Raw genomic sequence first — 26,866 nt, 5'->3', positions numbered from 1 at the left:
GAGAGAGATGATCGGAACACACGAACTGAATGGATTAGGGTTTGAAGGCGCGGCTTAGAGCGCGTCTGAGATCGAATTGATGTGATGTTTGCGGCGCTGGATTCTTATCGTCGAGAGCTTTAAACTGATAGGTTGATCGTCGTCTGAGACCTTATGATTTGAGAGAAACAGCAGTTTGAAGTTGCGTCCAAATTTAGAGTTTTTGTGGCAGTTTGAAACCGTGTTCATACAAATTGTATGTGATACATGAGATCCGATTTCCCATTTGTCTTGTTTACTTATTTGTGTGTTTTCCATTATGTTTGCTTGATTGAAAAATATGGAAAACTTGAACTAGTTTGAAAATCGGAAATCTTAAAGAAATATGGAAACTATCCAAATCGTTTGTTTGTTCATCTTTCCTGTTTTTCTTTTGAACCTGATTGCTTGTTTACTTATTCTTAATCTGACAATATAATATGGAATTTTTTTAAAATCGAGTTTGAATAAGGTATTCAAGGGCCTTGAAAACCCTAATTACAAATCGGAAAATTTTGTGTTCTCCTCCGGCCTTGAAACCGTTTGTCTCTATGTTTTGATTGTTTATTTTTATTTTTAAATCTAAACATAAGATATGTAAAATGTCTGTTTGAAATCGAAGATAAACAATGTGTTTAAGGACCTTGAAAATCCTTGTATCAAATCGGAAAATATGATGTATTATCTCGGCCTTGAAACCAATCTGTTCTCTGTTTTGATAATCGATTTCCTGTTGACAAATCTAGAAATTATGGACCTTGAAATCCATGTTTACCTGAAACAATTGTTAAGCTTTATCCGGCCTTGAAAATCGGAATTGATAAGCTTCATATCCAGCTTTATCTCTTGACTTTTAAATTGTTAAGTTTATCTTATGTTCCATGTTTATCTGACCTTGAAAATCAGATTAGATAAGTTGTATCCGACCCTTAAAGATAGGACTTGATAATCCTTATCCGGCCTTGAAAACCGAACATTGTCATTACTCTTACCGGCCTTGAAAATCGGCTGTGTTCTCATTTATACCCGACCTTGGAAACCAACTAGAACACTGTCCTTATCGGCCTTGAAACCGACCAGGTCTCGTTCCGGTTTTGTTTTAATCCGACCAAAATCTTTTATTTTGTTTAACTTAGCCGTGTGGCTTTATGTATGCATTAGTATTTTCTGATAATTTATATGGATTGAATTTTATGATTGTTCCAGCACCATGGTCTTGTAGTTACTTTGATTTATTTTCTTGTTTGATTTATAATTCTGATTTAGATCTAGATTGTTTGATTCACTTGTGATGTGAAATCATTAAAGGCCTTGAAAGCCTTGAGCATTGAACTGATTTGCTGAATCTTAACATCATATACTGATGTGGCCGTGTGGCCTTGATTAAAAAGTGGCTGAATGGCCTTATTTGCATAGTGGCCGTGTGGCATAAGAAATTATATGCATTGATTGTATTCTAAATCATTGTTTGATATGATTCAGATGTCATATTTGGATTATGATACCCTAGATATCTCTGGAGAGAACTATCTAGGATGGACAATGAATATCTCAATTATACTAAGGACAGAAGGTCTTGGTGAATGTATCATCAAGGATGATCATGGAACCGAGAACGAAAAATATATGGCATTAACAGTAATGCGCCATCATCTCACTGAGGAACTGAGAAATCAGTACCGAGATATAGAGAGCCCTCGATGCCTTTGGACAAAATTAAAGTCTAGATACACTAAAGTGTTATTACCAAAGGCAAGACACGAGTGGATGAGCCTCAGATTCCGGGACTTTGGGTCCGTGGAAGAATATAATTATGCTCTATCCAAAATAGCTCATACATTGATACTATGTGGTGAAAAATTAACAGAGGAGGAATTACTTGAAAAGACATTCTCCACAGCAGATCCAAGAGATCTATTTTTACAACAAACCTATAGAGAGAAAGGTTTCACCACCTACAATGATCTGCTCTCATACTTATTACAAAGTGAGCAGATGAATCAGATGAAAGATGAGATGAGTGGTTATGAAGCAGATAGTGATGAAAGTGATAATGAAGAATCCAAGAGAGCCACGTCAAAAGTTACAGATGGAGTGGCCGGCTTGACCATTGTCTAAAAGCCTTTGACATTCTGATTTTATATTTTATTTTTCATGATTTGGTTTTGTTTTCATTTTGACTTGTCATTTACAACTTCATAGCATTAATAAAAGTTGCTTTTATCTTGATTGATTTGCTTGAAAATCTCTTGATTAACAAATGACAAATGAAAACTTGAAAAGAGTAAGTCTAGACCACGCCTAAGGCATGACTTAAAGGGGCACGAATTTGTTCACCCAAATGAAAGACCCATTGAGTTATAAGAATTGAGATTGAATGGTTTCCATATTGAACCAATGAGCAAAAGGAAACAGAAATGTTCCTTCAGATTATAAATGAAAATCGTCCAAGTCATATAAAAGAGGTCGATACTATACTCTCCCTACTGATCTAGGCTATGCCAAGGATCAGTATAATAAGGCACAAATGCCTAGGTAACCAGATTGGTTCACCAACGAAATTAAACACTTTATGGCATGATCGGATTAGCCATCATGGTCCAAACTTGTTGCAAAGTTTAATATTACAAAGGCACAAAGAGTTATCCCATAAAATCTCACGTTGTGAAACATGTACACAAGGAAAACTCATGAGGTTTAATTGTCTCAAGCATTACGAAATGGCAAAATGGTTTAGTGTCTTTACACAAACTAATTTATAGCATGTTCATGAGGGGGAGAATATACACCCAATGTGGTCCATGACCATACTATAAACCAGAACATGATAGCCTGGCCGAACAGGCCATAAGGCATGATAGCTTGGCCGAACAAGCCATAACCTGAAGGTTCAGACTTCAAAAGTATATAAGCTTGGGAACATCACAAGTTTACATGTATAAAAGATAAGATGCATCAGGCCATATAAAGTGAGCATAGATATTCTCATCTAAGAATGATAAAGGGTCATGATCCAGACATAGACCATCCTAAGAGATTATGAATAAACCACCACAAACATATGTGCCATCTAGGATGGAACCTCATAAAAGGATGAGATAAGATTGGGAATATATGTTGGATATGAGAACATGACTTTCTCCCACGAATTCTAAGAGACCATGAGCCAAACATAGGTGGTCAGATTGTGGCCAAGGTACACGGATTACATACAAGATGAATCCGACTATCCAACATCAAGGAGAAAGAAATAAGCTGGTAAAGGTAAATATAAAAGTGAAAAGTGAAATGGAATGGTATTAACCATCCTTGTCTTGGCAAAGATCCTCGGACCAGATATATGTACTGGACGTCCAAACCAAAGAAACAAAGATAGCCAGACAGACCCGAAAGAAAAAATGACTAAGTCATACCAGCTTAGCACCACGAAATAAATGTCCTAGTAGAGACATAATCAAGTTGCTGAAGAGTCTATACAAGATAGACCAATATGTTCCATAGATAAGGAACCTCAGATAGAAAGAGATAGGTGCTCATAATGACAGATCCGAGGTCATAAAGGAAACCAGACCAGACATTGAGATAAGGCCGGCGGCCGGCTCTAAGGTACATGTACCATACAATGCGACTTGGGACGCCAAGCTGCAAAGTATTCAGTGGTCCTGATAAGAATGAAATCTCAATCGATTGTATCATGTCTGGAACGCGATAGAACGCGATGGAACATCATATAAGGTGTCGACACATACACACACATAAGTGATAAAGATGCATAAGAGAAAGCACTTGAGCGTAAGAGATATAAGCGAGGATCACGAACCCACGTGAGAGTACTCATAAAGAAAAGAAAAGGACGTGGGTTAAAGTAAAGAAAGTATAAGATGGGCTTATTGGCCACATACATAAGAGAGACGCCATCTAACCAGTGGACAAATGAGTCTTGTGAGGAAAAGAAAATCGTGAGATGTAGAACATGAACATATAGATAAGAGGTCGTACATGTTGATACATAAAAGCATTCAATGGAATGGCTTGATCACACAAGGATACTCAAAGGGACTAAGGAACAAGTTATAAGGAGACATGCTCCTATGTGGTGGATGCTACTACCCAATATCGAAATTGATAAGATCTGGACATATAAGAAAGATGTAGTAGACATTGAATAGATCACTGGATATGAAGGTAATAAAGATACCTGAAAGATGAGAAAGAAGTTCTCATAGAACAGTGTCGTTCCTGAGCTGTTCATGGACTGAAGTAAAGGCAGCTGCATGCATATAATATGATAAGACTAAGTGATACTTAGTAAAGGGAGTTCTATAAGAACAATCCAGATCAGTCCATGCATATAGTATGAAAGAAATTCCTTGTGTTTATACTTAAAAGAAAGGATGATTAACTGTGTTGGGATCTATGATCCAACGTACCAAGAATAGAATGTGATATGGTCAAGAAAGAATAAGAGGATGAATCCATCAGATTCACGACCAAAGGATTCATATCAACTAGGATCATGTCCGACCTAGTTCGACCTTAATCATCTTGGTCCTGTTCCAGCCTGTTACGATCCGTTCCCTTAGGTCCCGTTCCGACTTGAACCGTCCAAGTGAGAGGAACGTCATATTGACCCAAAAGTGGCTTAGTTTTGAGGAACATCAAACTATAACATAGTAGCCATTCATGAATAGATTGTGGACATATACTAATGAAGGTTCATGAAGAGTTTGGTCAAAAAATTATGAACGGGACACACAATGGACAATAGCATGATCCGAATGGATCATGGATATACAAAGGCATTCATGGTCAAAATTTATCTAAGAAAGATAGACAATATGATCCGAATGGACCATGAATATCCTGAAAGCATTTATGGTCGATATCTATCCAAGATAGATGGATAAAATAAATGAGATACTCCCATATATAGAAAAGTCCATATGTTCTGGTCAAGGACAATAGAACATGTCCGACCATATTTATGAAATGGACGAAGCACATAGAAGTATATGTACCCCAAGTTCACTGAAATAACATCCAGAAGAACTATCTAGCAAGTGAAAGACATTGCACGGAGGTACAAGTCAGGGGGAGTGATACATGTTGTACTCTTTTCTCTTCACCTGGTTTTATCCCAATTGGGTTTTACTGGTAAGGTTTTAATGAGGCAACACCAAGATTGGTAAAGTGTATTCACGGGGTCCATATGTCTATGACATCTAAGAATGAGTTCATGCGTTGTACTCTTTTTCCTTATCCATGGTTTTGTCCCACTGGATTTTCCTGCAAAGGTTTTAACGAGGCAACATAAGAACATGTTACTGATCCTGAACCGTATGTGTCGATCAAGGGGTAGTGTTATGAATATTATAGGGATCGACCCATAATCGGACGAACCAGATAGACCAGACTATATCGTACCAGACCATAACCAAACCCGGTCCATGACCGGCCCAAGGAGTAATCAAGACTGACGACCAGATAGAGAGAGAGAGGCGGCCAAGGAAGATTCATATTTATCTATATTTCCATTACTTGTTGTAGTAGGATTTCCTTTTCCTAGATAGACTAGGAATATATACTTTTCCCTTCATCTTATGGGATTAGTAATTATCCATTTATGTAATCATGTATATAAAGGAACTTCTGGTCTTTGGTTAATAATATAGAAATTAATACTTTCACAACATCTATAACTTCAAAAATGAAATTTTTTGCTCTCCAAAAATAAACTTCAAATTTGAAGTTTCATATTTTAGTTTGCATTTTGGTTTCTAAAGTTATACATCACATTTATAATTCTAAAATATTTTTTCGTTTATCAAATTATTCTTTAAAAATTTTATATCTCGTAAAAAAATCAATTTCTTTATAAATTTAATTTTATACATAAAATTAAATAAAAATTAGAAATAATATTTAAAATATTTTAAAACTAGACTTAGACAACAACAATACAAAAGAAACTTAAACAACAACAAAAAGCTTTTAAAAATTTACATGAAAACATAACTATTACACAAATTTAAATATTACAAAACACTAATAGTCAGATAAATTTCTACTTCTATAATAGAGGAATGCTATTTCTTCCTCTATAAATAGAGTAAAAAATAGCATTCCTCTATTGTAGAGTCATACTTTTTTTATTTTCAAAATAGTTTTTTAACTTTCAAACTTTTATATTTATAACTAAAATAATTATTTTATAGAGAAATACAATGTTTATAAAAATAAAATTATATTCTTTATTTACATAATAGTCTTTTAATACAAATTTTAGTTTAAAAAATTCATAATTTTATGGAAATCTTTTAAAACTTAAAAGTAAATAGAGTTAGTTATCAATTTTTATAAATAAAAAGTGTTTTTTGTAAAATTAAAATATAATTTTTTGAAAATATTATTTTATAAAAGCAAAAATAGAAAAATACATTGGAGATGGTCTAAGAGATTGTTTGGCGATGTGTTCAAGCTACTTCTTGTAATCTTTTTGGTCGTGCGAGTCCTCATCAATATTTACATCATACATGTTTCCACAATTTCTTACCTAGACCGCTTTAATTTAACAAGCATGATTGAAATCCACTGCCAGCCATTCAACCAAAATCAAAATCAAACCATTCAACCAAAATCAAAATCAAACTTTATTCAAAATCTTAGAACAACATTTTTGAAAACAAGGTTGAAAAAGTTCTCTTCCCCACGTAGAAACGTTAGTTTAGCAACCAAAAGATTCGCAGCATAAAGACCACTCGGATAAAAAACGCAAGCAAAAGACTCTGGAACGTGACTACAGATCATTGTAGGTCTATCGAACCCAACCTGCTTCGATATTGTCAAAACTTCCAACAAGACCATCGTCAATGAAGTCTCCACCTCCTCGTTTCACCTTAACTTCTTGGGGCTTCACAGGATAATCACCAGTAAAGCACGCATAGCAGAAGCTCTTGGAGTCTTCACCTAAGTGTTTCTTCAAGGTATCGAACGAGAGAAACGCAAGAGAGTCACTCCCAATGAAATCACTAATCTCTTGAACACTCATTCTGTTGGATATCAACTCCTCCGAGCTAGGCGTGTCCACTCCATAGTAACAAGAAGCTACAATAGGAGGACTAGCGATCCTCATATGAACCTCTTTGGCACCAGCTTCCCTCAGCAAACGCACAATCTTAGACGAGGTCGTACCTCTAACAATCGAATCATCAACCACAACAACTCTCTTCCCTTCCAAAACACCGCGGACAGGAGACAGCTTCAGCTTCACACCAAAGTCTCTAATCTTCTGCGACGGCTCGATGAACGTCCTCCCAACATAATGAGACCTAATCAGCCCCTGCTGAAACGCAACACCGGACTTAGCAGCGTAACCTAGAGCAGCCACAACGCCAGAGTCAGGCACAGCGATCACAACATCGCACTCAACGGGCGACTCCGTAGCCAAAATCTCCCCAAAGACATGCCTAGACTCGTACACGGACCGACCGAACACAATCGAGTTGGGTAACGAGAAGTAAATATGCTCGAAAATGCATTGCTTAGGCTCGTTACGAGACATCAGACACTGCGACTTCACACCGTCTTTATCCACAACCAAAACCTCACCAGGATAAACCTCTCTCTCGTAAGTAGCTTCAATCAAATCAAGAGCGCAAGTCTCGGAAGCGAACACAACCGCTCCGTTACTTCTCCTACCCATAACCAAAGGCCTAAACCCATGCGGGTCACGAACAGCGACAAGCTTATCCTCAGTAACAAAGACCATGGAGTAAGCACCTTGAAGCTTCTCACAAGCATCAATGATCCTCATGAAAAAGGGTCTAGCTTTAGAGATCGCAATCAAATGAAGCACAACCTCAGTGTCGGAGCTAGTGTTGAAAATCGAACCGTTCTCTTCGAGCATAGCCCTCAGCTGCTTGTAGTTCACCAAGTTACCGTTGTGGGCAACGCCGATGGACCCGAAACGGTAGCCGGCGACGAAAGGCTGGACGTTCTTGAGCATGGAGGCTCCGGCGGTGGAGTAGCGGACGTGTCCGATGGCGAATTCTCCTGGTAGCTGGTCGAGTTTGGACTCGTTGAAAACCTCGGAGACTAACCCGACACCTGTTATGGTCTGGAGGACCTTCTCGTTGCTGACGGTTACGATGCCTGCGCCTTCTTGGCCGCGATGCTGAAGCGCGTGGAGGGCTAGGTAACAGAGACGGGAAGCTTCCGGATCGCCGAAGATTCCGACGACTCCGCACTCTTCTCGGGGCTTTTCGTCGTCGTCGTCCTCTTCGTTGTAATCAAAAGAGGCGAGAGAATGTTCTCCGGAGGACTCAGAGGAGAAATACTGGGAGACTCCATGGACGAGGAGGGGAGAAGAGGTCGAGGAGGAGGAGAGGAGAGAGAGAGGGGAAGGTTTAAGGAAGGGTTTTGGGAGGAGAGAGAGGGGTTTAGTGGTAGAAGGGTTGTTTGATTTAGGGATTAGAGAGAGTGAAGAGGAGAAGGTGGTTGTGGTGGTGGTGGCTGCCATGGATGATTGAGAAAGATGAGTTTAGGGAGAGAGGCAGAGACGATGAGAATGGGTTCCGTAGGTTTTTTTGTTTGTTGGTCTTTGATTGTATGAAAGAGAGTGATAGAAGCCGCCGAGTGGGGGGAGGGTTTTGAGTGTATTGACCGTATCTTTTCCTTTCTTTAGGGTTTTTCTAATTTTATTTGTTTTTTTTTTTTTTTGAAATTCGAAATAGCATCTCGAGCCTCGAGCTCTAATTTTTAATGTGCTTAGCCGGTCAAAATAAAACTACAATCGGTTTAGCTAGTCAAAACAAAATTATTATCGGTTTAGCATTAGCATTTAAAGACATTAGCATAAATACACATTGTGAGAGCACACTGTGCTACTGAGGTATTTTGAGTGGTTGAAAACCCCTCAACAAACAAAAAAAGAAATATATCTAACACTAAACACCCTAGATCTTCACTTGAACATCTTAATCACCCTAACTCATGAATCCAAAGTGTGTCTACTCTCTAATCTCCATGAAAACTCTTAAATCTATAAGAGATTCAAGGCTAATCATGTTTATGAAAAGGAGGAACAAGATATAAAATGAAAAACTTCCTTAGATTAATGAAAAGATTCAAGCTTTATAAAAGGAGGCAAAGTGTGTTCTTGAGAAGAAATGAGATAAGTCCCAAATTGGGAGATACAAAAGTATTTATATGAGGCTCAGAAGCCCTTAAAACATCAAGAGAAAGGACTAAAATGACTTTGGAAGGCTTTACATTTCGAACAGATCTCATAAAAACCGCCGGGTAGGTCATCGACCAGCTACCCGGCCACGACCAGCTTCCTTCTTCTCGTCCAAAACGAGCGGGTAAGGCTACCCGGCCAGTTCTACCCGGCCACGACCAGCTTCCTTTTTCTCGTCTAAAATGTGCGGGTAAGGCTATCCGGCCGGTTCTACCCAGTTCAGGCTCGACCAGTCTTCAAGGAATGGCTTGTTTTGTCTTGGCCAAACTTCATTCTTCACCTTTTTTTGGATCACAGAGCTCCCAAACACCTCCAATCACTCCATGGCACACTCAAACACCTAATAAGGATACATGAATGCAATATGAGCCTAAAGATGCCTAATACATAATCTACATGCTCAAAATGTACAAGAATAATGACTAAAATTATGTAAATATGCAGCATATCACAAGGGTAATCATCATGTACAATAGACTCCCATCGGACCTGCATAAACATGGTCTTAATTAAAGTGAAAAGGCCCCTGTCTAAGAACAGAGTTGAGATCATCTTCTGATGTAAAGTTGCTAAGGAAGTTTTCGTTGCCCAAATAATTACCAATGATATGGTCTTCCATGCCCCATTGTGCTGGCATTTTTTGGAGTAGTTTTTCAACATTTTGTTTCTTTGAGTTGAGAATCTTGCCGGTAAATGACAAATGGAATTCTTTGATGTTTTTAGAATTATCCTGATCAGTTAGCTTGATCGGTTCGTCATCATCATCGCAGAGAATTCCCTTACCCTTTATCTCTGCCAGATGATTGGATTTGATTCGGTAAGAGGACCCCATACTAAGATACAAAGTTCTGAGAGAAAAGAGAGTTGTGATGCTACGACAAAAGATCGAAGCAAGCAAGTCGCTCCAGTTCTGATCAGATCAGACAGATCCAAATTTAGGTGTAGAACGAGACAAGTAAGTCACTGCTGGAACCAAACGGATCGTCACTCGTGTTGCTAAGATGGATCGTTGCAGAAGCAGTTGACAAAGGAGACAAACTGAGACAGATCAGAGGGATGACACGAAGGCTGATCACTACGAAAAAGACCGTATTAATCAGAAAGAGATTGGTATGTCGATGAAAATAATTCAATCACAGCAACTTGGAACCCAAACAAAGCTCGATCGCTTTATCATGAGTGATTCGTGGGGAAGATGCCAACGGAGAGACTTCGTGGATGAAGCGATAAGACAGAATCGGGTTGATGAGGAAGGTATGCACCCTTGTGGTGAGTCGAGAGCCGTCGTGATCGGAAAGAGATCGGATCGTCTTCAAATCTTCATGAATCTGCAAATCGCCATTGCAGTCTCCAAAACCTAGCGGCGCTCTGTTTAAATATCTTTGTATGTTTTAATGTTTAATTTTTTAAAATATTTACAAAATATTTGTGTAATCACTTTAAACTTCGAAAAATGTATACAAAATTTAAAATTTTAAATAGTTTGCCGAACATCATCATCATCTCCTATAAATAGAGAGAAAACTTCGTAATATAATAAGTTCAAAAAAAAATGTTTACTTGAATATATTTTGAATTTATTATATTACGAAGTTTTTCTCTCTATTTATAGGAGACGATGATGTTTGGCAAACTATTTATAATTTTAACTTTTGTATACATTTTTGGATTACACAAATATTTCATAAATACTATAGTAGGTTTTCAAGACTACTCTGGAAGGGTGACAGGAGGCATATGCTTCTGTACGTATGTGATTAGTTGGCTTTCTGATGGATCATCCTCCAATTAAATGCCATGTTCGGAAACTCGCTAGACGTTTCCTGTACGCTTGGGTTGCGCCTGGCGCCGAATGAGAAAATCGAAGATTTTGCGGATATTAATCGCCGATTTATTTTGCTTATATGTAGTATATTTGTAATAAGATACACTAAAGATCACATGGTGAAGTGGTATTCCATTCCCTTTATCCTTTGAACAACCAGGGTTCAAAGCAAAGCGAATGAAATTTTGCAAGTTTTTAGTGTTTAAGTTTAATGAAGGACAAATTCGTCATTTCATATGTCGTCTTTCTCATTTGATATTTATGGTTTTTTGCAGTTAAGCACGAAGAGCCATCGAATATGATGAGTTTTGTATAATTTTTCGTCATTTTCCTGTTGTTTCCAAGGAAATTCTTTGAAAATTATGTATATCTAACGATTTCTAAATTAAAACAGATAAAAATTTAAGATTTTTTGGAGATTCCGATTTTTTCACCGATTTGGTACAAATCACAAAGCATGGCCGGATTGCGATTTTCCGATTTGGTACAAATCACAAAGCATGGCCGGATTGCGATTTTCCGGCGATTTCACGCCTCTAGACGGCGCATTTTAGAACATGAATTAAATGTTATCGTTTCATTAGTATATGTAAAATTGTTTATAATTTTTAATCTATTCAACATAAATAATAAAAATTTAATAAAATATTTATAAATACACCATTGTATTTAAATTTATAGAATTAGACATCCAGAAGCATTAATGCCAACGGTAAGAAATTACTTATTGAGAAAGAAAATTAATAAAACTTTTTTATCGTATATAAATCTTTATTATATCAAACATTTTAGTTTAACTTGCATTTAGTAGTTCAAAAAAAACTTGCATTTAGTACGTACATATGTAACAATTTTTTTTCTGGATTGTAATGCTAAATAGCAAATCCACTAAATATTATATATCTGAAAGAACATTTCAAGATGTCTCGTGTCCCTCTCACCTGCAGGGCAGATGTGTCGTTAAAGAGCGTTAATCACGGACTTTGAAAATAGCAAATGTTCTAAAGAGTACAAAGCAGTGCAGGATGTATGGTCAGGAAGAGCTTGTGACACTTCCAAACAAAAAAAATTATTATCAATTATTATTATTATTATTATTATTATTATTATATTTTTTCAGCAAACAGCACATGTGTGCTCTCGTCTCTATTTACTTATTATTCCTCAAAGCTCTAAATCTCTACTCATCTTTACCAACCACAGGTTTGTGTTATTTCCCAAGTTTCCGCTCTTTAAACTGGTACAGTAGTTTTGATAATCTAAAATGAATGGGTATTATAAATAATTTGCATGTAGGACGAGTGTTAAACCATGGCTAAAGACATGGAGAGACTACGTGTAAAAACCCAAAACTGGTCCGTAAAATTTTCTAAGGGAAAATAGGTTTCTTAAAGGTCCAATAAGAAAAATCTAGGTTCATTTTTTCTTTTTCTTTTTCTTATAAATACAGAGTTTCCTCCTCTCTTTGTCGTCTCCACCTTGTCTCCATCATCAGGTCATCTTCCTCATCACCCCTCTCTCTCTCTTTTTCTGATTTTGTCTTTGTTTTTTGGTAAAGGAAATTGATGAGGCAGAAGAAGACGATGCTAGGTGGTGGTGCGGCAGAGAAGATTGGTGGTCAAGGCGATAGCTTGAGTAGGTGGAAGACAACGAGGACGTAGGTAATTACGTTTAGGATTGATTGGTTCTTTTAATTAGTTTTTGTTGTAGTTAAGGTTTACTTTTTTTATTAATCTATATTATTAAAATCTATATTATTAAAATTCAAGTACAAAATTGGAGTGTTTAGAAACTTAAATAGGAGGATTAAAAGCATTTGGAGTGTTTGGAAACTTGAATAATTATCCTAATGACACTACAAGAAAACAAATAATTAACGAGGGCCATTTTCCTCGTTAATTCCTCGTAAAAGGAGGTTTACGAGGAATTAACGAGGAAAAGCCTTTCGTCGTTTTTCGTCCGTCGTAAAAAAGGATTCGTCGCCATTTCCTCGTAGAATAGCGAGGTTTCGGTTTCCTCGTAAAGACGAAGTTAATATTTCGTCGTAAGTTCCTCGCCCCCTTTCCTTGTAAATCACTCGCTTAATTTCCTCGTACAAACCACGTGAACCACGCGTCGTTACTTACACGTAAGATCCTTGAAATCATATCCTCGTAAATTCGATGTAATATCCTTGAAAGGATTTCCTCGTAAAATCGATGTAGAATCGTTGAAAGGTTTTCCTCGTAAAAACCTCGAAAGCCTTTCCTCGTAAAGACCTCGAAAGACTTTCCTCGTAAAAACCTCGAAAGCATTTCTTCGTAAATTTCTCGGAAATATTTTCGTCGTAAATAACTCGTAGACTTCCATTTTTCGAATTAATAAAATATTATTTGATAAATATAATAATTATTAATTTAACAAAATAAAAATATTTAAATATTGGATTTATAAATAAATTTTAAATAAAATTCACAAGCAAGAAAATATTTTATATATAATTAAGTTTTGGATTTTATAATACATAAACCGAAAAAAAACTAAAAAAACTAAGGCTCGTTCATCGCCTCGTAGAATTCCTCGCTCCTCCTCGTAACATCCTCCTCGTTATGTGTGCCCGATGACTCGCCTGGAATGGGATTTTGTTGTTTCATGTTCCTCAACAAAGCTTCCCATTCCGGATTTGTGGACGCTATAACGTCGATGAAGGCTTCGAGTCCACTCACACGGCTTTTGGTCGCGCCCAGCTCGGAACGCAACTGAGTGACTTCTTCGGTCTGTCTCTGAGCATAAGATGATGTCGCTCTCGGGACATCATTGACGGAACCGATCCCCAACGTACGTCCCTTTTTCTTAGGGACAACCTTAAAAACAAAAAAATTATATTTGTTAGTTAAATTTAAAAGGGAAATTTAATCAATTAATAATTAAAAAGATATAATGTTAAAAAATTTACCTCCTCGTAAATCTTATCCACTTCAGTTGTGGATAAGGTAACTGGTAATCCGTCGCCGGACTGCTGGGTCAGCTGAGTCTGGCGCTCCTCAACCCGAGCAATTACGTTGTTGTAGATTTGCTCGGACTTGCCATCTAAAAACTGGCCCGCCTTGTTTTTGTGGGTCCGCTCGTAAAGTTCCGGAAGAGTCGGGAGACGTCCCAACTCTTTGGCCTAAAAACATTTAAGAAAATTGTTAGAAATATATTTAATTATATTAAAAATAATAATTAAATATTTAATTACGTACCATTTTCAAACGGACACCGGCATGTGGTTTTTGGCCCGTAGAGTGTAGCATCGGGCCGTTACCGTGCTCGTCTACCGTGTTACGGGCGGCAGCACAAATGTTTGCGATCCTAATGGAGTTAGGATCCTTCCAGTAACGGATGAGGCCGTCCCAAACATCCGTGGTAAGCTCAGCGGGTTTGCCACGGGTGTACCCCTTGACGATCCAGGCACCCTTCCAGTTGCAAACCGTGTCCGACAAGCGAACTTGCGCCTTTTCGTAAAACGCCTTCCTCACTCTCTCACTGACCCCGATGGACCAATGATACTTTTGCTGCAAAAAAAAATTAATAATTAGTTAATAAAAAAAATAATTAATTAATAGAATTACTTACAGCGTAAATCTTGAACCACGTCTTTCGGATGTAGATCGGCGTCAATTTCCAGTTTGGATGCGCCATGGAGAAGTAACCTTTAATCGTCTCGGTTACATCTGTCGCAAGGGAATTGTCAACCCCAAACCTGGAAAAAAATGAAAATTTAAATTATTTAATGAAGTTATAAATTAAAATAATTATTTAAAAAATACACTTACCATAAAGTCCCGTCGGGTCTGTCGGGGTCTATGATTGGTAAACCAGCTCTGCCTGGCATACCAAGAATATCCTCGACAGTGTACTGCGAGAAGGGAACAGTAGGTGGCACCATGAGATCGGGATGAACAGCGGCGGGGATCTCAGGAGGAGCCATCGGAGGAGGCACCGGAGGAGCCATCGGCTGAGCCATCGGCTGAGCCATCGGCTGAGCCATCGGCTGAGGCTGAGCCATCGGAGGAGGAATCGGAGGGAAGAAATGCTGAGTCTCGGGAACAGACTCCTGATCCGAAGAACCTGAACCGCCGGCACCTGAAGAAGAACCTGGCGGGTCTAACTGACTACCAGGCTCACCGAATATCTCCCTGTAGTGAGCAGTAAGCATGCGCTGGCGAACCTGCAAAAATATATTTTTTTGAGATTATGATCATCAATAATTAAAAAGCTATCATCAATAATTTAAAAATCTATCTAACAAACATAAAATCCGTAAACCTATCTAAATTCTCTAAACTAACCACCTAAATTAACCACCTATCTAAATTGTCTAAACTAATAAAGGGGGCGAGGAAATTACCATTTTCGGAGGAGAGAGGAATGGGAAAGGAGTTAGAGACGAAATGGGGAGGAAGTGGAGAGGAAGTTGGGAGGAATGGACAGTGTGAGGTTTGTGAGGTTGTATATATAAGTTACGGAGGTCTCGCAATTTCCTCGTAAGTTTACGAGGAATTAAAGAGGCCCGTGTTCCTCTTTCTCGTAAAAACCTCGTAAGATTACGAGGAAATTGCGAGGCCCGTCCCAAACTAAACGATAAATTAGCGAGGCCCGTCTTTTTGTTACTCGTAAAACCCTCGTAACATTACGAGGAAATTGCGAGGCCCGTCCCAAATAAAACGATGAAATTTCGAGGCCCGTCTTTCTGTTCCTCGTAAATGCTTCGTAAGTTACGAGTTATTAACGAGGTTATTTTCTAAACCTCTAAACTCTAAACCCCAAACCTTAAACCCCATCTTTCTTATATTCTACTTCATATATTCATAACATATCAAAACTCAAAATTTATAACCACAATTCTTTAACTTCTAATATCAATCTCTTCTTCCTAATTTAAACTTATACAAAATCAAATTATTTATTTAAATATAATCATTTGAAGATTTGAAAATATAATCATTTGAAGATTTGAAAATATAATCTTTTGAAGATTTAAAAATATAATCTTTTGAAGATTTAAAAATATAATCTTTTGAAAATTATAAAATTATTAATGGGGTTTGGAGTTTTGGATTTAGACAAAATAGATAAGAAAGATGGGGTTTGGGGTTTAGGGTTTAGGGGTTTAGACAACATATCTCGTTAAAACCTCGTAAACCTACGAGGAAATAACGAGGAAAAAAAAAAAAAAAGAAAGCCTCGTTAATTCCACGTAAGCTTACGAGGGCGTTACGACGATTTGTGCTTACGTGGAATTAACGAGGCCCGTGTATTTCTTTTTTTCTACTTTCCTCGTTATTTCGTCGTAAATTACGAGGAATTACCGAGGTTTTCTTTCTAAACCTCTAAAATCAAAAACCCCAAACCACAAACACCATCTTTCCTATCTTCTACTCTTCATATTCCAATCCCAAACCTCAATCCTTTATTTTTCATTCAAAACCTCAAACTCAATATTCTTAACATTTCAAACCTCAAAATTTATAATCACAATTCTTTAAATTCTAATATCAATCTCTTCTTCCTAATTTAAACTTATACAAAATCAAATTATTTATTTAAATATAATCATTTGAAGATTTGAAAATATAATCATTTGAAGATTTGAAAATATAATATTTTGAAGATTTAAAAATATAATCTTCTGAAGATTTGAAAATATAATCATTTGAAGATTTGAAAATATAATCTTTTGAAGATTTAAAAATATAATCTTTTGAAAATTATAAAATTATTAATGGGGTTTGGAGTTTGGGATTTAGACAAAAGAGATAAGAAAGATGGGGTTTGGGGTTTAGGGTTTAGGGGTTTAGACAACATATCTCGTTAAAACCTCGTAAACCTACGAGGAAATAACGAGGAAATAAAAAAAAAAGAAAGCCTCGTTAATTCCACGTAAGCTTACGAGGTCGTTACGACGATTTGTGCTTACGTGGAATTAACGAGGCCCGTGTATTTCTTTTTTTCTACTTTCCTCGTTATTTCCTCGTAAATTACGAGGAATTAACGAGGTTTTCTTTCTAAACCTCTAAAATCAAAAACCCCAAACCACAAACACCATCTTTCCTATCTTCTACTCTTCATATTCCAATCCCAAACCTCAATCATTTATTTTTCATTCAAAACCTCAAACTCAATATTTTTTTTTATAATCGAATCACATGCATTAAGTCTGAAAATCAATCATATTAAAACACAAATACATCAATCAGATACATTTTCGTCATCACTAGAAACATCATCATTTTCATTAAACTCGTCTTCAACAGCTTCATCTGTGCCATCGTCGGTAAGATCTTCATACTCATGATTATGCGGATCAATGAGAAGAATGTCATCAATTTGTTGTTCAGGTTCCTCGACTTCATTTATCTGTTCTTCTTGCAATGGTGGTTCTTCTCCACTTATGATTCGTCCTCGAGGTGTAACTTTGATCACGGATAACCAATTTATTCCCGATTCTCTCATCCGAGGGTATGGAAGGTAGCTAACTTGATCTGCTTGTGAAGCTAAGATGAAAGGCTCGAATTTGTTGTACCTGAAAATAAAGAAAACATAGAAATAAGCTTATTCTACTCATGTATGCCAAATAAAGAATTTGTTGTACCTTCTTCCACCATTGACATCAACTACACCGAATTTGTTAAACCGAACACCTCTGTTGACGACGGGGTCGAACCACTCACATTTGAAGAGGACGCATTTCAGCTTCAATATCCCTGGAAATTCCACTTCGATAATCTCTGTCAAGATACCGTAGAAATCGGTTTCCCCTTTCACACATATTCCATAGTTACTGGTTGCCCGCTGTCTACCATACTCATATGTGTGAAAAGTATAGCCTCGTGTGAAATACATCTGTGAAGTGGTGACCTTTACATGTGGAGATTGAATTACTTCATGTAACCACTTAGGATAATCTGCATCGTCGTCAAAATCAACCTGCAAAAACAAAGTGAACGTTAAAATACAAATCATTTATGAATAAAGAGTTTGAGTTAATACCTGACTCTTCAACCTTGGATACATGAATATTAATATCTATTAATTGTGTTTCCATATTTCACTTAGTTTAATAATTTAATTAATTATATCACCTTAATAATATTATTTTACATCATTAATTATATTACCATAATAATAATAGTGCATATCTTTATTTATTAGTTAATCAATATTAGTTTTGTACCAATTATAAAATCAAAATGTTAAATAATTAGGTTTTACATATGATTAAACGTTTGATTTAGTTTAATTCACTAAAATATTTGTATTTTAGTTTTAATCGGTAGAAACTTACGTAACTAAAAACATAGTTTAAAGATATGTTTTTGTGAATAAAAAATAATTTAAATCAAAATAATTAAAATGTGTTACATTTATTGCCATTTAATTTTTCATTCCATATAATTATTTTACTTGATAAAAAAAATCTTTCTATTTCACTTAATTTAGCAAAACACATAGAAAGAATTTTTTATTAATTTATAAAATCAGTTAGACATGAACATTATCTGTCCATTTAGGTACATATTGTTCCTTTCGGATATCGTTTTTTTGTTTTGAAATCAAGTCCCGCTTGAATATTATAAATTTATGTGTGGATTTTGAGTTGGATCATTTTCAATCTGGATGAATTCGGTTCTGATGTACAGGAACCTAAAAATATCTAAATAACCAATGTATCTAAAATGGATTCGGATATTTGTAACAAAAATAGCCATATAACCTAATTCGGTCCAGGTGTTTTGAATATCGATAGTTGTATTATGATACATCTAAAATACATAACACTAATTATGAAAAATAAATATCTATCTATAAAAATATATTTCAGGGGACAATTTAACAAAATATTAGCTGGTTCAGTTGACATAAATATATTTAAAAAATTTATATGAACTGAAAAAATCAATATAAAAGTACTGTACATTTGGATTCAAAATCATTTCTTTTAACAATAAACTATACAAATATATTGATTTGTATATAAATTTAAATTACAATGTAAATATTTAATTAATATAGAAATATGTCACATTGTTTAAACAAAATATCAATGGATGCTATTATGTCATCACCTCATTATTTAGTTAACTTGGAGCGATGCAAAGGAAGCAGCCAGATCCAACGCCGCTTGTAAGTGAGAAGCATTCATTTCCTGAACCAAAAAAAGAAAAAAAATTGTTGACAAATGTAAAAGATAAAACTAGGAGTTATGTTCACGATATTATACCACTAGCCAAGATAATTACCAAATCCAAATGATATAAGATGAAAGAACTGACATTATCCATCATAGTTACAGAGCACATAATGTGTTTAAGAAAATGTTTTATCATTAGCAATATGAACCAAAAAGAAGATCAGTTTAGCATTACCTTCTTAACGGTCATATTCTCATCTCTGCCGAAAATTGTGTAGTAGTATGGTGTAGAGTCCTTTGTATTCAAATTGTCGACCTTTCCACACTTCAAAACAGTGATAAGCTTGAATTCACGCAGAGACAATCTTACTGGTTTTCCTCTAAACAGAACCCAAATCTCATTCTTTTTTGACACTTCTATTTCCTTCTAAGCAAAAAAAAATCCAAAATCTTGATGACCATTTGGGTTTCTCGGCCAATTCAAACAACTTCTCAAATCCGTTCTTCTTGAAGACCTCAATTTCATCTGGTTTTAGTATGGCTAAAAGATCTCTTAGATGCATCATAACAGAGTAAGTATTTACCTTCTCTCTCTTTGGTTCCAGCCCCGCTCTGAACAAACGTCTTGGGAGATCAGAATCCATTAGTATATACAGAAACAGTGAGATCGTGAATTTGTCAGTTTAACAAATTCCAAAGATTGTGAATTTGCGATTGATCCAAACCGTTAATGTTTAAAGACTTACAATTCACCGGAAAACGCCGAGTTTCTTGACGGTAGTATAGGGTTTATCGCCGTCGGGGATGAAGAGAAAAGAAAAAACAAAAAAATGTTGCTTGGATCGTTTTCTCTTTAGTTGGGCCACCTATTGACCCTTTCTCTTATTTAAATAAGTTCTTATTAAAAGAAGTTCTTTTTTTTATGGCCAAAAACAAATAGTTCTTCACTATCGCAACTCGCAATCTTCTTCTTCTTCACAAAATGGCTTCGATTCCGTCACGAATTTTTGATTGGATTTCTGGGTTCTTTCTAAGAAAGCAGTCGACATGTTGATAAAATCAACGAAGAAGATCCTTTGTGCGTCTTTTTCCTCCTCTTTGTTTTGGGTTTTTAGAGTTTATCTTCGAAAGTGAAATTGATTGAATTTAAAAGGGTAAATAAAAAGTTTTGTGATTTTTATTTCAATCTCTGAGATTTCTGAGTAGCTTTTTGTGTTTTTGAATCTGTTGATTTTTCCATTAGCTGAAAATTGAGGTCTATTTGAACCGAAGAGTCCAAGCTTCCACAAGAAATTGATTTAGAAGATCATAATACCACCGGTAAGAAATTGATTTTTGGAACTTGATTTTTCCGATTGGTTAGTTTATTGTATGCATTTTCCATAGAAATTCCATGTTTTGGGGAAGCCCAATTTGAAACAGGAGATATGTTTGGATATTTATATAGGCTAATGATATGTGTTGCTATCTCTATCTAATTTGTCAGTTTTAAGAATTCTCTGAAAGCTGGTAATTCTCTGAAAGCTGGTAACCTCACGAATGGTTGTATATTGATTTTTATGTAGGAACACTTGCTTTAAACACCATGAGTGTCAAAACACTTGAAATGAAAATGCATATGCACACGTTTCTGGCTTGGAAATTGGACCCAAGAGTGTCTGCGCTTGTGGAATCCACATGTTTTCGGTGGGCTTTGAAATTCAAAAATGGTCTTTATAGGCAAGATAGTAATCTTCTAAGTGCCCTTGCCTCGATGTATGATGAGAGTAAAGATCATTTCGTCATTGGGAATCCTAAGATAGATATTGATTTTGGTCTAGAAGACATTTTATATATTACATGTCTTCCAATTGACGGAGAACAGGGAACATGTATTTATCTTTTCTTTTACTTCAACATACCTTTAGTTTTAGTTATTCGATTTATAATGCCCAATTTGAATACAAGTCTCAGGATATGAGAGTCAAAACATCAAGGGTACAATCATGGAGCATTTTAAGACAAATGAAGAGAAGGCTGAGTCATTAATGATGAATTCCGGTAACAGTATTGATCTCTCAAGATTGAAGTTCGAATTTGAGATGGTACCACAAGAGGAGGATATTGACTTAGAGCCTTATTTCAAGGCTTCTCTCCTCTTTTTGTTGGAAGAAGTCATTGTCCCAAACAACAGCAACTCTTATTCTCCCTTGTACCTACCACTACTGGGATTCAATGTTGTCAATCACTATGCTTGGGGAGCAGCTATGTTGGCGAATATGAAAGAATCTCTAGAAAAAGTGAAGAAAGTTGGGAAATTCACAAGCTTATGTTGTTTTTCGTACGCTCTCACGGTAAGGTCTTTAAAAAAAAAAGATAATTAATATGATTCATAATAAATCAATGATGTACAGTGACAATTATTGTTCTTTATCTTTTTTTTTATAGGTATTTGCATTAGAGCGGTTTCCATGCCTTAGAAAAAGATGTGGATCATCATTTCTATATTCTATACCATCCGGATTTCCCTTGGTTTTGGGGTAGATCGAGGCGTTGTGTAAACCGAATAAAGACACGAAGAATGTAAAGTCTGTGAGATACTACAAAAAGAAGCTTCAAGACATGGAAGAAAAAGACGTAAGACCTTAAATTTCATTTGTATCTGAGTGTCTTCTCTCAAAAGACTTTAAGGTCTTACGTCTTTTTCTTCCATGTCTTGAAGCTTCTTTTTGTAGTATCTCACAGACTTTACATTCTTCGTGGCTTTATTCGGTTTACACAACACCTCGATCCACCCCAAAATCAAGGGAAATCCGGATGGTAAAGAATATAGTGGTGATGATCCACATCTTTTTCTAAGGCATGGAAACCGCTTTAATGCAAATACCTATAAAAAAAGATAAAGAACAATAATTGTCACTGTACATCATTGATTTATTATGAATCATATTAATTACCTTTTGTTTTTAAAGACCTTACCGTGAGAGCGTACGAAAAACAACATAAGCTTGTGAATTTCCCAACTTTCTTCACTTTTTCTAGAGATTCTTTCATATTCGCCAACATAGCTGCTCCCCAAGCATAGTGATTGACAACATTGAATCCAAGCAATGGTAGGTACATGGGAGAAAAAGAGTTGATGTTGTTTGGGACAATGACTTCTCCCAACAAAAAGAGGAGAGAAGCCTTGAAATAAGGCTCTAAGTCAATATCCTCCTCTTGTGGTACCATCTTAAATTCGAACTTCAATCTTGAGAGATCAATACTATTACCGGAGTTCATCATTAATGACTCAGCCTTCTCTTCATTTATCTTAAAATGCTCCATGATTGTACCCTTGATGTTTTGACTCTCATATCCTGAGACTTGTATTCAAATTGGGCATTATAAATCGAATAACTAAAACTAAAGATATGTTGAAGTAAAAGAAAAGATAAATACATGTTCTCCGTCAATTGGAAGACATGTAATATATAAAATGTCTTCTAGACCAAAATCAATATCTATCTTAGGATTCCCAATGACGAAATGATCTTTACTCTCATCAAACATCGAGGCAAGGGCACTAAGAAGATTACTATCTTGCCTATAAAGACTATTTTTGAATTTCAAAGCCCACCGAAAACATGTGGATTCCACAAGCGCAGACACTCTTGGGTCCAATTTCCAAGCCAGAAACGTGTGCATATGCATTTTTATTTCAAGTGTTTTAACACTCATGGTGTTTATAGCAAGTGTTCCTACATAAAAATAAATATACAACCATTCGTGAGGTTACCAGCTTTCAGAGAATTACCAACTTTCAGAGAATTCTTAAAACTGACAAATTAGATACAGATAGCAACACATATCATTAGCCTATGTAAATATCCAAACATATCTCCTGTTTCTAATTGGGCTTCCCCAAAACATGGAATTTCTATGGAAAATGCATACAATAAACTAACCAATCGGAAAATCAAGTTCCAAAAATCAATTTCTTACCGGTGGTATTATGATCTTCAAAATCAATTTCTTGTGGAAGTTTGGACTCTTCGGTTCAAATAGACCTCAATTTTCAGCTACTGGAAAAATCAACAGATTCAAAAACACAAAAAGCTACTCAGAAATCTCAGAGATTGAAATAAAAATCACAAAACTTTTTATTTACCCTTTTAAATTCAATCAATTTCACTTTCGAAGATAAACTCTAAAAACCCAAAACAGAGAGGAGGAAGAAGACGCACAAAGGATGTTCTTCGTTGATTTTATCAACATGTCGACTGCTTTCTTAGAAAGAACCCAGAAATCCAATCAAAAATTCGTGACGGAATCGAAGCCATTTTGTGAAGAAGAAGAAGATTGCGAGTTGCGACAGTGAAGAACTATTTGTTTTTGGCCATAAAAAAAAGAACTTCTTTTAATAAGAACTTATTTAAATAAGAGAAAGGGTCAATAGGTGGTCCAACTAAAGAGAAAACGATCCAAGCAACATTTTTTTGTTTTTTCTTTTCTCTTCATCCCCGACGGCGATAAACCCTACACTACCGTCAAGAAACTCGGCATTTTCCGGTGAATTGTAAGTCTTTAAACATTAACGGTTTGGATCAATCGCAAATTCACAATCTTTGGAATTTGTTAAACTGACAAATTCACGATCTCACCGTTTCTGTATATACAAATGGATTCTGATCTCCCAAGACGTTTGTTCAGAGCGGGGCTGGAACCAAAGAGAGAGAAGGTAAATACTTACTCTGTTATGTTGCATCTAAGAGATCTTTTAGCCATACTAAAACCAGATGAGATTGATGTCTTCAAGAAGAACGGATTTGAGAAGCTGTTTGAATTGGCCGAGAAACCCAAATGGTCATCAAGATTTTGGATTTTTTTGCTTAGAAGGAAATAGAAGTGTCAAAAAAGAATGAGATTTGGGCTCTGTTTAGGGGAAAACCAGTAAGATTGTCTCTGCGTGAATTCAAGCTTATCATTGTTTTGAAGTGTGGAAAGGTCGACAATTTGAATACAAAGGACTCTATACCATACTACTACACAATTTTTGGCAGAGATGAGTATATGACCGTTAAGAAGGTAATGCTAAACTGATTTTCTTTTTGGTTCATATTGCTAATGATAAAACATTTTTTTAAACACATTATGTGCTCTGTTACTATGATGGATAATGTCAGTTCTTTCATCTTATATCATTTGGATTTGGTAATTATCTTGGCTAGTGGTATAATATCGTGAACATAACTCCTAGTTTTATCTTTTACATTTGTCAACAATTTTTTTTCTTTTTTTGGTTCAGGGAACGAATGCTTCTCACTTACAAGCGGCGTTGGATCTGGCTGCTTCCTTTGCATCGCTCCAAGTTAACTAAATGATGAGGTGATGACATAATAGCATCACCCCAAGTTAACTATATGATGAGGTGATGACATAATATTTATATGTATTTAAAAAAAATCCAAATGATATAATCAACATATGCATACTAATATGAAAGTTGAGAGAAGACACTCAGATACAAATGAAATTTCAAACAAAGAAGGAACAAAATTAAATCAAGAATTTCAAAATCACCTCTTCATTGTTTTCGACCAAATAAGGTCTCTCAGGTTTAATTCGAAAAGAATGACAAGTAGAATATCCACCACTCGCAACTCTTCCTCCCTAATAAAACTTTGTTATTACGGAGACAAAGACAATAATACGAAGTACACAAAGACAAACAAAAAAATCAACTTAAATAATACACTCACCTCAGGAACACTCGTCACCTCATCTCGAGCAATTTCACAGATAAAATTTTCATATCGCTTAGTCCACTCCTAAGCCACGAATTTGTAGTAAGGGTTGGAAGATTTCCAATCTTTGTTTTTGTATTTGCTTAGTTTCAATTTCCTCTCTTTTTTAATCTTTGGCCACGATGTTTTGACTTGCTACTTCTCTAATCCTAATTGCACAAAACATACATCTGGAGGATTATACGCACATTCATTAAAGCACGAACATGGTGTGCGTGAAAAGACCATAGGCAACTGGGAAGCATACTTCTCCGACAATTTAAGGTCACGATTTTTATAAGGCTGCCACACAACCTATGAAATTATTTAGTGAAAAATTTAGTTAAAACGATATATATTCAATTTATAATGAGATCTATTCAATTTATATGTATTTAAAAACAGAAACAAGACTTTAAGGTCTTACGTCTTTTTCTTCCATGTCTTGAAGCTTCTTTTTGTAGTATCTCACAGACTTTACATTCTTCGTGTCTTTATTCGGTTTACACAACGCCTCGATCGACCCCAAAATCAAGGGAAATCCGGATGGTAGAGAATATAGAGGTGATGATCCACATCTTTTTCTAAGGCATGGAAACCGCTCTAATGCAAATACATATAAGAAAAAGATAAAGAACAATAAATGTCATTGTACATCATTGATTTATTATGAATCACATTAATTACCTTTTGTTTTTAAAAACCTTACCGTGAGAGCGTACGAAAAACCACATAAGCTTGTGAATTTCCCAACTTTCTTCACTTTTTCTAGAGATTCTTTCATATTTGCCAACATAGCTGCTCCCCAAGCATAGTGGTTGACAACATTCAATCCAAGCAGTGGTAGGTACATGGGAGAATAAGAGCTACTGTTGTTTGGGAGAATGACTTCTCCCAACAAAAAGAGGAGATAAACCTTGAAATAATGCTCTAAGTCAATATCCTCCTCTTGTGATACCAACTCAAATTCAAACTTCAATCTTGAGAGATCAATACTGTTACCAGAGTTCATCATTAATGACTCAGCCTTCTCTTCATTTATCTTAAAATGCTCCATGATTGTACCCTTGATGTTTTGACTCTCATATCCTGAAACCTGTATTCAAATTGGGCATTAGAAATCGAATAATTAAAACTAAATATATGTTGAAGTAAAAAAAAGATATATTCTCCGTCAATTGGAAGACCTGTAATATATAAAACGTCTTCTAGACCAAAATCAATATCCATCTTAGGATTCCCAATGGCGAAATGATCTTTACTCTCATCATACATCGAGGGAAGGACACTAAGAAGATTACTATCTTGCCTATAAAGACCATTTTTGAATTTCAAAGCCCACCGAAAACATGTGGATTCCACAAGGCAGACACTCTTGGGTCCAATTTCCAAGCCAGAAACGTGTGCATATGCATTTTCATTTCAAGCGTTTTGACACTCATGGTGTTTAAAGCAAGTGTTCCTATATAAAAATCAATATACAATCATTCGTGAGGTTACCAGCTTTCAGAGACTTCTTAAAACTGACAAATTAGATACAGATAGCAACACATATCATTAGCTTATGTAAATATCCAAACATATCTCCTGTTTCAAATTGGACTTCACCAAAACATGGAATTTCTATGGAAAATGCATACAATAAACAAACCAATCGGAAAAATCAAGTTCCAAAAATCAATTTCTTAACGGTGGTATTATGATCTTCCAAATCAATTTCTTGTGGAAGCTTGGACTCCTCAGTTCAAATCGACCTCAATTTTCAGCTACTGGAAAAAAATCAACAGATTCAAAACACACAAAAAGCTACTCAGAAATCTTAGAGATTGAAATAAAAATCACAAAACTTTTTATTTACCCTTTTAAATTCAATCAGTTTCACTTTC

The 26,866-nt window shown here is 35.8% G+C and overlaps 4 protein-coding genes across 4 annotated transcripts; all 4 read right to left on the bottom strand.

The window, feature by feature from the left end:
• Positions 1-6,644: 6,644 nt before the first annotated feature.
• LOC108805814 (amidophosphoribosyltransferase 1, chloroplastic) lies at positions 6,645-8,668 on the bottom strand. Its single transcript, XM_018577767.2, has one exon. The coding sequence runs from the start codon at positions 8,534-8,536 to the stop codon at positions 6,833-6,835; it is 1,704 nt and encodes a 567-aa protein (XP_018433269.1). The 5' UTR covers positions 8,537-8,668; the 3' UTR covers positions 6,645-6,832.
• Positions 8,669-13,476: 4,808 nt separating this feature from the next.
• Positions 13,477-16,865, bottom strand: LOC130496744 (uncharacterized). The gene is made up of 6 exons (XM_056989126.1): positions 15,454-16,865; positions 14,879-15,273; positions 14,679-14,805; positions 14,306-14,617; positions 14,017-14,229; positions 13,477-13,924 (listed from the first exon to the last, which is right to left on the bottom strand). Exons 1-6 carry the CDS (start codon positions 15,454-15,456, stop codon positions 13,610-13,612), a joined length of 1,365 nt encoding a protein of 454 aa, XP_056845106.1. The 5' UTR covers positions 15,457-16,865; the 3' UTR covers positions 13,477-13,609.
• A 391-nt stretch (positions 16,866-17,256) lies between these two features.
• Positions 17,257-18,119, bottom strand: LOC130495686 (uncharacterized). Its single transcript, XM_056987149.1, has 3 exons — positions 18,096-18,119; positions 17,698-18,032; positions 17,257-17,628 (listed from the first exon to the last, which is right to left on the bottom strand). Exons 1-3 carry the CDS (start codon positions 18,117-18,119, stop codon positions 17,295-17,297), a joined length of 693 nt encoding a protein of 230 aa, XP_056843129.1. The 3' UTR covers positions 17,257-17,294.
• Positions 18,120-21,901: 3,782 nt separating this feature from the next.
• Positions 21,902-23,192, bottom strand: LOC108805783 (uncharacterized). Its single transcript, XM_056987148.1, has 2 exons — positions 22,195-23,192; positions 21,902-22,102 (listed from the first exon to the last, which is right to left on the bottom strand). Exons 1-2 carry the CDS (start codon positions 22,540-22,542, stop codon positions 21,902-21,904), a joined length of 549 nt encoding a protein of 182 aa, XP_056843128.1. The 5' UTR covers positions 22,543-23,192.
• Between the last annotated feature and the right edge of the window lie 3,674 nt (positions 23,193-26,866).

This window comes from Raphanus sativus, chromosome 6 (genome assembly GCF_000801105.2).
Source record: "Raphanus sativus cultivar WK10039 chromosome 6, ASM80110v3, whole genome shotgun sequence".
In the NCBI taxonomy this organism is placed as follows: domain Eukaryota; kingdom Viridiplantae; phylum Streptophyta; class Magnoliopsida; order Brassicales; family Brassicaceae; genus Raphanus; species Raphanus sativus.
This window is presented reverse-complemented; position numbering and strand designations above follow the sequence as displayed.